The 13,513-nt window shown below is 42.0% G+C and overlaps 1 protein-coding gene across 9 annotated transcripts in view; it reads left to right on the top strand.

Annotated features, from left to right (window-relative positions):
- Window positions 1-13,513, top strand: part of tmem94 (transmembrane protein 94) — a 224,276-nt gene that overhangs the window by 95,508 nt on the left and 115,255 nt on the right. For all 9 annotated transcript variants that reach the window (XM_072483032.1, XM_072483029.1, XM_072483031.1 and 6 more), the window contains 5 exons: window positions 3,064-3,166; window positions 5,824-5,910; window positions 8,149-8,265; window positions 9,498-9,554; window positions 12,787-12,891. In XM_072483032.1, the coding sequence (XP_072339133.1) occupies window positions 3,064-3,166; window positions 5,824-5,910; window positions 8,149-8,265; window positions 9,498-9,554; window positions 12,787-12,891 (469 nt within the window). The remainder of the gene's footprint in view (window positions 1-3,063; window positions 3,167-5,823; window positions 5,911-8,148; window positions 8,266-9,497; window positions 9,555-12,786; window positions 12,892-13,513) is intronic.

The following is a 13,513-nucleotide window of genomic DNA, read 5'->3' on the forward strand; positions in this document are numbered from 1 at the left end:
TGCCACCTGATCCATCTATTAACCAAGTCAATAATTTGCTTTCAGTTCCAAAAGCTTTTCCTTTTACCCAGCAGTTTCCTAAGTGGCGTCTTGTCGAATGTCTTGAGGGAGTCCATATAAAGTACACTACCAGACATTCTCCTGTCTTTATTTTAGTTACTTCCTCAAAAAATTCTATTTGGTTTGTTCGACGTGATCTACACTTTACAAATCCTTGTTCCTCTCTCTAATCGATCAAATTTCTCTGTGCTCAGTCACTGTGAACTTAATTATGGATTTTTCCTGTGACCTCAGTGACAAATTACTTACATTTTCTCAGTAAGATAATACTGTGTGCCTTTAGAAGTGGACAAACATCTTCATGCGTGGCCTGCAAAGATCCCTAATGGCATCCTAACTGTTGGATGCATTTTTCAAAAATGGGGCAAAAGGTTTTTGTGTCTTTAGACCTACTTCTGTTGTCTATAGCTATCTTCCTGGATTGTAATGTTGCTCCCAATAAACTTTCAGTCTCCTAAATTCTCCTCGTGTCTGCGTGGGTTTCCTCCGGGTGCTCCGGTTTCCTCCCACAAGTCCCAAAAGATGCACTTGTTAGGTAAATTGGACATTTTGAATTCTCCCGAACAGGCGTTGTAGATTGGCAACTGGGGGATTTTCACAGTACCTTCATTGCACTGTTAATGTAAGCCTACTTGTGACACTAATAAAGATTATTATTATTAATATTAAGCAAATTACTGCAGATGCTGGAATCTGAAACAAAAACAAAATACTGGACAATCTCAGCAGGTCTGACCGCAAATGTTAGCTTCTGTCTCTATCCACAGATGCTGTCAGACCTGCTGAGGTTGTCCAGTATTTTCTGTTTTTGTAACCTTCTGTCTCGATTTTTCTAAACTTCACCTTCCAGTGGAGAAAGAAACACACAGAGCCAATATAAAGTCAAGTTTTGCTTGCTGCTCTCCTCACCCTTCGCTCTGCCACCCAAGGTTTGAACTTTATACATAAACATAATTTCAATATGTACCATAGTAACTGTAAATTTTCAGTAATTTCCCACACAGGCCTTTTTGTCCTTTCTCATGTCTTCCTGTTGCTGGTGTACAGTTTTACAAATGTCAACATGCTCCTTTGTACCTCGGGCTGCCAATCTCCAGGATTGTCCTGGAGTCACCAGGAATTGAAGATGAATCTTACAACTGCTGTGAGCAGGGAACAACATTTTAGAGATAATGAGAATTGTGTATTTACTTCAACACTTATTTATTATAAAAATATTGCAGATGAGTCAAAACATGTGCTGTTTCACTTAGCGGTCAATATTAATTCAATTGCATAATAAAACAAACCTGTATTAAAACAGCCCATTCCCACTTTCCCATCCTCAATGGTGATTAAAAAGTGTATAATCTAGAACACCACTAACCCACCTGAAATGGAGATGGGAGTTACTGTCTCGCTAGTTTGTGCTCTTAGTAGTACCCCTTGTGAACCAGAGTTTTCCCCATGGCTCCTCAAGGAAGCTTTTGGCTCCCTTCTATCGATCGTGGCCTCTTCACTGCCTGCTGCATGTCCTACCCCAACCCTCAGCCCTGATTTCTCTAGTGCCATTGTCGGGCTCTCGTTCCTGTCCACTCCCACCCAAGGCATAATTTCTTCCTTCTGATTGTTCATCATTGGCTGCAGCCTCCTAACACTGGTATTCCCACTCAGCAACTGGTCAGCCTATCAATCTGCCCAACCGGACAATAAACGGGAGTAGGAAATTAGAATTTAATCCAGGTCGCCTGGATTCTCTGGGTTTCCCTTGCTCCTTCCCCTCCCAAGAAATATTGGAGTCAAAGAATCCATTCCCTTTTCAGTTGGCATGGCTGCATAGTGGTTATAACACTGGACTAGTAATCCAGAGGGCCAGGCTAATGCTCTGAGGACATGGGTTCATATCCCACCAAGGCAGCTGGTGGAATATAAATTCTGGAATATAAAGCAATTCTCAGAAATGGTAACCATGAAACTATCATCAATTGTAAAAACCTATCTGGTTCACTCTCATGTCCTTTGTGGAAGGAAATCTGCCAAACTCACTTGGTCTGGCCTACATGTGACTCCAGAACCACAACAATGTGGTTGATTCTTAACTGGCCTGCAAAGCCACTCAGTTCAAGGCCAATTTGGGATGGCCAATAAATGCTTGCCTTGCCAGCAATGTCCACATCCCATGACAGAATAAATAATTGGGACTCCAATGGCAGGAGTGTGATAGTGAAATGTTTCATGGTGGAAAGTGTTGTGACGAAATCTCCAGAAGTACATCCAACTTGAATTGACAATCCTACTTGTACCTGCTCAGGTAACCATTCTTCCCATGTAGCCAGGAGTGGTAAGCACTGACAGACTACTGGAAATTTTGCAGCTGAGTTCGATTCTGCTTGGTCTCAGCATCGGCACCCTTCCACTTAGTTGCAGGATTCATCTGTTAGTGAGATGCAGGAATCCTGACTGTTTTTTCATTCCTACTCCCCATTCCCCCTGGAAATGCTAACACCACTTACAGCAAATCCATTGCATCCTGATTTGAGGCAACTCCTTTCTTTCAGCTCTGTCACTAAAAGTCTTTGGTCGAAAAGATGTAAAAGCTACAGGAAGTTTTCACCTATCGGTGATGTTTAGGGCTGTGTGTGAATATCCTTTGATTAAGAATGCTTATTTGCAGATTTCTGAAATTATAGTTTCCTATAATTAATCCAATACACAGATCAAAGGGAGATGGTACTTAAGTTCATTCAATGGTACCTTTGTGAAAGTGTTTCACGTTTTGACTCCTGCCAGGCAGAGGGGATTGTGATCCTATCAGTCAGACTGGATTGCAAGACTGTTTAATGTTCTACACCATTATTCATCTTGATGGGGTTTCCATTCTTTGACTGTATCTGCTTCTTGTTGCTGTGACTTACTGGCCCTGGAAATAGAAAAACTCTTGTGGTATCATTGCTGTTTTGTTTTCCCCCTTTTAAAATCAGTCTTGCTGTGTAAAAGTCATAGCTGTCCTGTTCTGTTTCTCAGGCGGAGCCTGGACCTAGCACTATGTCGGCCTATCACTGCACTTGATAATGAGCGTTACACAGTACAGTCAGCAATGGAGAAATACGCAGTTCCTTTTGTTCTGGTAAGCCATTTTCATATCCATTGTTATATTCCACAGCTGCTGAATTGATTTTGAACTGTAAAAGATAACATAGACTCTGGACAAACTATTTAATCAGCTCCTTGCAAACAAAGTCCAAAGATGTGCAGGTTAGGTGGATTGGCCATTCTAAATTGCCCTTAGTGTCCAAAAAGGCTTTAAGGGGATAAAGGGGGATAGGGTGGCGACGTGGGGCTTAAGTAGGGTGCTCTTTTTCGAAGGGCCGGTGCAGACTCGATGGGCTGAATGGCCTCCTTTTGCACTGTAAATTCTATGATCCTATGAAAACTCCCAGCACACAATAGTGTATTTAAATAATATTGCAACCGCGCAACTTCAGCAGCATATTACTTTGCATTGCGTTCCCCTTCCCTGAAGATATTTTCTGTTTCATCCTATCCTTCTCCAGATTTTCTTTCCTTTTGTCCTCCGTTTCATCCTATCCTTCTCCAGAGGGAGGAGAAACTACAATTCCCTGCCACTTAAACCAGGGTCTCAGTAAGCTTGAGAAAAAGTGCCCTCCCAGTCTAGTTCCTCCTTTTCCTGTAGTTATTGAATTGTACTAGAGACAGTACGAAGAGCATCAGATCATACATCACAATTTTTTATGTATTCATCCATGTAGAGCAGCAGATCTGGGCCTGCTCCTGTGTTGTGATGAATGTAGAAATTGTTATGTATTAGGTTTTAAAAGCCTGGATTAAATTATATGTTTGTTGCAGTAATATTATTAAAGAACCTAGGTTAAGGGATCCAGACTGTGTCTGCTAAAGCTGTGATTAAGTTGTTAAAGGTGAGGTCATTATTGATTCTAACTATTTACATGTTTATATATTGAGGGCTAATGGGATATTGCTATGATTGCTGGAGATTCCCTGGAGGGTAGATATTTTCTGAGGGGTTGTATTTAGTCCTAGCTAAACAGGTCATGTGACATCTTAGTAGGATGCAGATGATGTAATTAATGGGAGGAGCCAGGTCTGTCTGTAGCTTTGCAGTTTGCCTTATGATTTGAGTCTGGCAAGACAAAGATTTAAAGTTTAACGGCAGTTATTCCAAATGGCGCCAGGTTGAGCAGAAGAAGTATACTAGTTCTGCTCCAGAAAGGATCTCTCCAAGGTCTCTACCCAACTAAGCAAGTAATCTGTTTGTCAACTTTATTTATAAGTGGCATTTGAACTGCATTGGGTTGCTTGATTGAGTTAATAACAGGTATAGATAATATGTTTAAGTTTTTCCTTGTTTTTAAGAACTATTTAACTGTTAATTGTAAAGCTATTTCTTTGATGTTAATGTGGTTCATTCTGTGTTTTAAATTTGTTTTAATGGAAGAGATACCTATAGCTCAGAGTCATCACTCTTGGGGTGAAGTATCCTCTCAGTTTTACAAATTCAAAAAAATGTTGTTTGGGTTTTTTGGTCCTGTATCCGAACAAATGTTGGTGTCTGGTCCAGTGTCCAAACAATGTTTTGTGGCTGAGGCCTTTGGCGGATGAACAAGAGCAGGAATCTCAATCGATTGTTTTCTTAAACCCACCCACCAAAGTGTATAATTCCTGCCTCTGTGAGACTGACTAGCTCAGATTGAAGCCGGAGCTTCAATTTTATGATTTTATAATTCCATTTCACACGAACATTATGTTTCTGAATGGTGCACTCCCTTGCTTCATGTCATGGCCAGTCTGACCACGGAGCTCCAGTGGTGGAACTGTCCCACTCAGCCGAAGAAGGCAATCCAAGCAGCAATGAAGAATCAGTACTAATTTGTTTTTTTAGTTTCATAAAGGCAGAGTTGACGGGATATAATTCATAAGAACTTTATTTTGTGCAATAGTTGCACGTGGTTTTAAATAAAGATATTGAAAAACGAATGTACCTCAAAATACAAGTAGAGTACTTCAAACCTGGCAACCTTGGGGCAGAGGCCAGCTTTCTGATTTTCCCAGATTTCCGGTCTCCCATTTAAACCCCTCGATTTCACGATGGCGAAACTATAGTAAGAAACTGTGTTCAAAGCCACAACCATTTTGATCAGTCCCATCACGGTGTAGATGGCACGGTAGCACAGTGGTTAGCATTTTTGCTTCACAGCTCCAGGGTGCCAGGTTTGATTCCTGGCTTGGGTCACTGTCTGCAGAATCTGCACGTTCTCCCCGCGTCTACGTGGGTTTCTTCCGGGTTCCTCCCACAGTCCAAAGATGTGCAGGTTAGGTGGATTGGTGATGCTAAAATTATCCTTAGTGTCCAAAAAGGTTCGGTGGGGTTACAGGGACCCACATACAGGATGGAGGTGTGGGCTTGGGTAGGGTGCTCTTTCCAAGGGCCGGTGCAGACTCGATGAGCCGAATGGCCTCCTGCACTGTAAATTCTATGATTCTATGACATCTTGGTGTCCATATTTAACATTGATAACATACAAATAGACAGGGTAAATTATATAAATGTTGTGAATGTTGAGCCACAGAGAGGAACATGTCCAGTGTTTGGACAACTCTGGTTTTCGGGTTTGGGGTACTTTGCCTCTAACTTCTTATCGGCTAAAATGATTCTGGTGGAAGAACTCCTGTGTGATAATGTTGACTGGTTTTCTGTTAACCATGAAGGAAACGATCAATAATTCTGCCTGTTCCTTTTTTTAGGTTTTGTTCCTGATTACGAACGCTGTGCGGTTTGCACTCAAAGCACCGGGAATTGGCAGTTGGCAGTTCACCTTCTTCCAACTTCAGGCAAGTTTGTAGCCCTTATTATAAGACAGAGCAATAAAGCAAGTCATTGTAGAACAATATTATTTAATGTTTTCCACCAGGACCTTAGCACGTTGCCTGATAAGCTGGAATTCCAACGCATTATTGAGATGGACCCACTGCATTATCAGAGCTGATCTTCAGAAGAGATGTTAAACTGAGTCCTTCAATTCCTGTTTCACTAGCTCAGGGGAACATTGAGGATCTCCATCTCACTACACAATTGTGTTGGCCAGCATTCCTGTCTCAACTGAAACAGAGCAACATGTCATTCCCTTGCTGTTTGCGGATCTATTTGTGCTCTGAATGACACAAATATTTGGTTGTCTGCAGAATTAGACGTTACTTTTCAAAGTAAATAATTGTAAGTGAAGCTTTTATGAGATGTTTTTGGGGGCCTGTTTGGGAGGGAAGAGGCCCTTAAGTGGCCATTAATTGGTTGGATTGACTTCCTTCAACAGCACCGTACAAACCTACATGCCCTTGCAACTCGAAGGACAATGGCAGCGGACATGTAGAAAACCACCACCTGCAAGTTCCTCTCCAGCCCACACACCATCCTGACTTGGAACAATATCGCTGTTCCTTCATTATCGTTGGGTCAAAATCCTGGAACTGCTTGGCATTGTGGGTGTGCCTACATCACATGGACTGTAGTTGTTCAAGAAAGCAGCCCATCGTCACCTTCTCACAGGCAACTAGCAATGGGCAATAAATACTGGCCCAGCCAGTGACGTCCACATCCCTGAAAGAGTTCAAGGAAAAAGCTTAAGCGCCTCAATTGGTCCAAGGGTTGGTGGGCCTCGTGACATCTCCATTGCTCTGTGCACAATTGAGCAAGTTGGGTGGGTAAGGGCCAGGAATGTCACCCATGACATACACCATCCTGCCAACGTGCCCTCGGAACCAGTGGCTAGTGAGTGCAGTCCTTAAAGATATAATATCCAGTCACTTGAATTGTTCAGTAAAACTGTCACATTCTTGGTTACCGTCAGCCTTGACATGTTAACAAATTAGTCTGTGCCCAGCTTTGAGAGATTTTAATCTGCAGGCTTCTGTTTTTCATTTCCCCTTTTGAAAAATGTAAAACTCAGCAGTTTTGTGATTTATTTTTAAAAGTACACTTTTGAGCTATACAAATGATGTGCCTTGGTATTGGGATGTTCATTGAACCATGTTTTAGGGCAGATTTTTCCCCAAAGGTATTCCCTGAGTTCACAGGTGAGGAAAGAAGGATCGGGGACTTGTGGTGCTAGGGCAAAGCGGTTCCCAGCCTCCCAGCTCAAAAAATTGTTCACGCTGCAGCTAAGGGCTGTCTCAGCAAGCTGATGCTGGGCTTTGCGCCAGGGCCTGAAAGAAAGTCGAAGAGAACCCAAACGTTAGGCAGTAATGAGTTTTGTTGGCATTGTGGATCCTTCTATCTGCCATTTTCTTGACGATATTTAATTGGACTCTTCCCTCACTCAAGTCTGAGCCAGTCTGCTTTGGCACAACAGAACCATCCATATCTCAACCCATATTCCCTTTAAGCAAAGTGTCCCAGCTGGAAATATGGAATGCGCATTAGTCTTTATCTAAACTATGAAAGTTAGTAATTCCAGCCACGTCTCTGAGCACTAATATGATAGCCTTATGTGTGCTGTTCAGAGTAACACAGAGTGCTGAACTCCCAAAGGGCTCCAATGATGTATGTTGCAGTCAGTCCCACTGCAGGTCTTGCTAGAAAATTGAGATGAACTGTGAGTACGGTCACTTTGTTGTTAACTTGCATTTGCACTTGCCTTTCCCTGCACATACCACTCCTAACCAGAGCAAAAGCAACATTGGGGATCCTTTATACACAGTCAGGGTCAAAATTGCACTTGATTCTTGGGCAGCACGGTGGCGCAGTGGGTAGCACTGCAACCTCATGGTGCCGAGGTGCCAGGTTCGATCCTGGCTCTGGGTCACTGTCCATGTGGCGTTTGCACATTCTCCCCGTGTTTGCATGGATTTCGCCCCCACAACCCAAAGATGTGCAGGGTAGGTGGATTGGCCACGCTAAATTGCCCCTTCATTGGAAAAATGAATGGGGTACTCTAAATTTTTTATTTTTTTTTAAATTGCACTTGATTCTCACTCGGAAGTAATACCAACTTGTTGATTTTAATCTTGATGGTTTGTCTTGTGATTGTGAGATCTGAAATTTTTTTTATAGTACGGCTCACTTTTTGTGTTCAGGTGAATGGAGTTCTGCCGATCCTTCCCTTGCTCTTTCCTGTGGTGTGGATGCTTGTCACAGCCTACGGAGAGGCTCGAGTCCTAGCTCAGTTCAGCAAGGCTCCTCCAGTTGGCCTGGTAAGGTTTTTATCCTGCCTAGAATTCAGAAATGTGGAGCTGCAGAAAAGGAGTATGATATTCGGCTGATATTTGTTTTAAATAAATTATTTTACTGGCTTCTCAAGGCATTAACAACAAAACCTCTGTGGCACCTGTAACATAATGAAACGTTCCAAGGTGCTTCACAGCTATTATAAAACAAAGGGCCGCACAAGGAGCTAATAGGTCAGATGACCAAAAGCTCAGTCAGAGGTAGGTTTTAAGTGCATCAGTATCTTAAAAGGAGAAAACTAGGTACAGAGGTGTCGGAGGGGTATTTTGAAGCTAAGGACCTGGCCGACTGAAGGCACAGCCACTGGTAGTGTAGCAATTAATGCGACAATTAATGGTGTAAACTTAATGGGGTTGCAGGAGATTACAGAGATGGGAGGGGCAAGGCTGTGGAGGGATTTGAAAAGAAAGATGGAAATTTTAAGATCAAGGTGTTGGTTGACAGGGAAGTTAGTGTAGATCAGGCACAGATGATAGGAAAATTAGATGTTATTCCATGTGTGCATTCATATATTTGTAAAACTATTGCACGATTAGGCTGCAGTGACACAGCAACTTTGAAGCAGTAGCATATTTAGATGCCCATTTATTACTTCCCAGTGTATATATTCATATGTAGTTGATCAAGCCATTGTGTTTCTTGGCTTTGGCACCCAGGTGGGGCTGTGGGAGGAAGGGTCTGTGACTGCAATTGGCTGTTCACAAAGACCGCAATGACCATCAAGGAGCTGAGGCAGATTGCTTGACCCAGGTTCACATTCCCAGCCTTCAGGTTGTTTGGTCCAATCTTTAGTAATGGAGGTCAGAATGATGCACTGCATCTAGAAGAAGCTATTGGAAAAGAAAGAAAAGTTCCAAAGAGGAGGTTGGTTATGCAGTACTGTGGGGTTGAGGAAGTAATGCTGCATCTAGAGGTAGCAATATTGGTTATGCTGAGCAAGGTGAAAATCATCAGCTGCCTGGGAAAGGGTATCCAGTACTCCCAATGGTAAACTGGCCTATTTCATACCAGTCTCTGCGTCCAATAAGGTTCTTATTGTGCTGTATTTGGGGTAAGGCCTGATGGATTCAGTAGAATATTAAGGGAGATACAGGTCTCACTCCATACACTAGACTAAAAGCACGAGGAATCAAAGGCTTATTAAGGATGCCGATTCAATAGCTCTAATTGGAATTGACTAGCTGTTCTCTTCTTCCAGTTGGCAAAATTCTCCGAGGACACTCTCAGCAGCTACACTGAAGTGGTTTCTTCGAAGGTATACACTTTGGAGTTCCAGCATGCCTCATCATCTATACTTTCATGTGCTTTCTGTAACCTGTACTCATCTGATGCAATTAGATTTTTATTCACTCATTCTTTTATCCTAATGAATGACGAGCTAACAAGAAAAACATGTTTTCTGAAGGGATTTGGAGTGCAAGAAGTGTGAGTCCAGATAAATGTCATCTGCTGTTAACTGTCATTGGTGTGAGTTTTTTTTCTGTATTAACTATCAAAAGTAATAGATTGAGAGTCTTCTGTGCAATGAATTTCCTTGACTGTATCCCAATTACCCTTAATGTAATTAACTAAACTCACTGTCCGTCTGGAGTTTGCAAAGTCTCCCTGTGTTTGCATGGGTTTCGTCCAAACAACACAAAGATGTGCAGGCTAAGGTGGATTAGACACATTAAATTGCCCCTTAATTGGAAAAGATGAATTGGGTACTCTAAATTTATTTTTAAAAATGTAATTAACTAAATAAATGATCTGCATGGGAGACAGTGTAACATAGCAAAATTTGCAGACGATACTAAAATAGGTGGGAAAGCAGGCAATGAAGAGGAGATAAGAGTTTACAGATGAATATCAATAGGCTAGGAGAATAGACCAAAATTTGGCAGATGGAGTATAATGTGGATAAGTGTGAGGTTATTCATTTTAGCCGTAAAAATAGAAAGGCAAAGTATTGCCTAAATGGAAAGCAGATTCAAAATGCATCCGGGCAAAGGTTTCTTTGTTCATGAATCGCAGAAAGTCGGTATGCAGGTACAGCATGTAATAAAAAAGGCAAATGGAATTTTAGCGTTTATTGCAAAAGGACTGGAGGATGAAAGGAGAGAAGTGTTGTTGCAATTATATAGCATGTTGATGAAGCCACACCTGGAGTATTGTGTCCAGTTTTGGTTTCCTTATTTGAGGAATGTTGCGGTGGCATTGGAGGCAGTTCAGAGGAGGCTCACCAGATTGATTCAGGGAATGAAAGGGTTGACGTATGAGGAGACATTGAACAGTCTCGAGATATCTAAAATACTAGGGATTGATAAAGTAAACATGGACCAAATGTTTCCCATTTTAGGGCAACCTAGAATGAATGGTCACAGATATAGTTTGAGAGGCAGTAGATTTAAAACTGAGATGGGGAGGAACTAATTCTCGCAGATGGTGGTGAATTTGTGAAACTTGCTGTCCCATAGTGCGGTGGAGTCTGAATCATTCAATGGTTTCAAGAAGGCGATGGATATATTTCTGATGTTAAAAAATGGGTTAAAGGGATGTGGGAAACGGGCAGGGAGGTGGATTTGAGACGAGGAAGAGATCAGCCATGATCTGATTGAATGGCTTGAAGGGCTGAATTGCCTACTTCTGCTCCTAATTCCTATATACCTATACAACTTAAATATCAATGTTAGCTACGTTGGAGCTGTTATTTATGCACCGGTTGCTGGCAAGTAGCTGCCTAGGATGGAGAGCACGGTCTTTAAGTCCTTTTTGCAAAGCCCCTGGCAACGTGGCATGTTGGCACCCAGTTAGAAGCGTGGGAATTAGTTTCCCATTTAACACAGACTGGCCAGCAGAAATTTGCAAAACAGTCTGCCACCAGTGCATTGGCTGGAGGATTAGAAAATTGTGAGGAATTAAGTAGATAAATGAGATTGAAACTTTGTTTTTAAGTAAAATGTGTAATGGAAGTAATTTGAACTATGTATCAGTTGCATGCTCAGTTGTGTTGATTTTCCACTTTCCATTTTCCTTGCTGGAGTCCCTCAAGCCGGGTAGTGGCGTCTTCACGCTGCATCGGTGCCAGTTGAGTTCATCAAAGCTTCTCTTGTTCCTTTTCCAAATGAAAACGGACTGAATATTGCAGCAAAATGTACAGCTCCCACCAGTGACATTGGTTCCCACTTACCCTGGACAGCCACCTATATTGGGCACTTACCGTCACAATAGACATTAATTTGTTTGTATTAATTGGGTATTGAGAAACGGTTTACAATAAACTCCGTAACCCCCGTGCAAGAATTCTTGTGAAATGGGAGGTTATTGGGAATATAACAACTTGTGCTCCTGTTTGCGCTGAATCTGGGGTCACTGCCTTCTTCCCCACCCCCTTACAGTTTAACCACCTCTTAAACACAGCAGGGCTTTATTCTTGGTAAAGTTGACAAATTCATGGTGCAGTGTCCGCTGGCACAAACTCCCCAATCCAGCTCTCTGAAACTATCAGATTCAGTAGCTAACACCAAGCAACAACACGCAAGGTCAACAACATTCATATTTTCTGAAATTAAGTCATTAACCCAGGTATTTTGGGGTTAACGTTCCTTTGACTGTTGGGCTCAGTAACCATCCTAATTAGATTCCAGCTCCAACTGATGTCATCAGTATTTGATTCTTTAAATATTTTGACTGTAATGTTATGACCAAAGCAATTTGTGAAAAATAACTACCCAGTTTCTTTGGATTGTGCAGTTTTTCTGTGTTTAGTGCAAGATAGGTAGTCTTGGAGACATTTTACAGATGCTGAGTTTAAAACCTGCGTTATTTTTCAGGACCTTGAATTAAATATTGTTATTTCTAGTGATAAATTTGTGCACTGTTTCCCATCATTAAATTCCCACCTGTTCATTCAGTCAAAGAATCAAGGCAGTCTGATATTTCTTTTCTTTGCCTTGGGCTGTGACCAAGACACACTTTGGTTTCCTGGAGCAGCAAGGAAGAGTGCTTCTCCATTCTACCACCTGGTTGCCTTGCTGCCCCAGGCGATGCTGTGGGTGGAAATTCGCAAAGCTCTAAGAGACCAGGGATTGCTTAATGAAAGGTGTGGACTTTGCATTCGAGTGTGACTGAGGGCATGTGGAAGGTCGGTGTCAGCATGAATTGAAGGAAGGGAAGAGCATGCTAGAATGAACTGAAGGAAAAGATGGTCAGTATGATAAGAAGAGGAGGAAGGTACCAATATGAGCTGGGAAAGGGAGAGGGGAATCCACAGGAGCAGAGAGAAGAGTGATAAAATGCATGAGTGCCAGCATGAACTATTCCATATCACTCAACAGCCAAGTATTTTCCTATTTTTCAATTGTTTTTCCACAATTTTGAGTAAAATGTTTAAAATGAACCAGAATGTGCCATTTTATTGTTTCAAAAAAACCACTAATACATTTGTTTATGGCCCTGTCTCCTACCTCTCCGTTCTGTAATTGGATAAGCCTGGTTTTGTTTGACAGGAAATGATGTTCTGCATCTGGAGTCACTTTCTGTCACTGCTGCGAGGAAGGTCTCTTTCCCTGTGCTACACTTCCAGTCTGCTTCAGAACCTGGGCTCTGTTACAGTGAGTGTTCGACCTTCCATTGTTTTAGTTCATGTCCTTGGTAACAGCTGATTACTACAGGCCTTCTCTAACCAGGCGTGTGCAGTCTGCAGACTACTTCTAGTCTATGAATGTCAGTTTTGCACATTGGCTCAATAGTGATGTTTGTCATCGCACTAATGAAGAATTAACAGCGAACGTTAACCCTTGATTCTCCAACATTTTGTAGGAGAGCAGACTGGTAAGACTGGGGTTGCATGATCTGGAATTGAATATATTATTCCTCATGCAAATGCAAATACTGGATGCTGGCAATCTGAGATAGAAATGGAAAATGCTGGAAATTCTCAGGTTAGACAACATTTGTGGAGAAAGTTGACCTTCTAGGTCTTTCGTCCGATCTGGTAGATGCTACAGATGTTTTAAAAATATTAAGCACCCATTGCATTGACGTTTTCCCATTCTGACAAAAAAAATCACCAAACTGAAATGTTAATTTTCTTTGTCAAGTTGCTGTCTGAACTATTTCCAGCATGTTCTGTTTATGACTCCATTCCTGGATCCATCGAATCCCTGCAATGCAGAAAGAGGCCATTTGGCCCATCGAGTCTGCACCAAGCCTGGAAAAGAGCACCCTACTAGG

Source organism: Scyliorhinus torazame, chromosome 18, assembly GCF_047496885.1.
Source record: "Scyliorhinus torazame isolate Kashiwa2021f chromosome 18, sScyTor2.1, whole genome shotgun sequence".
Classification (NCBI taxonomy): domain Eukaryota; kingdom Metazoa; phylum Chordata; class Chondrichthyes; order Carcharhiniformes; family Scyliorhinidae; genus Scyliorhinus; species Scyliorhinus torazame.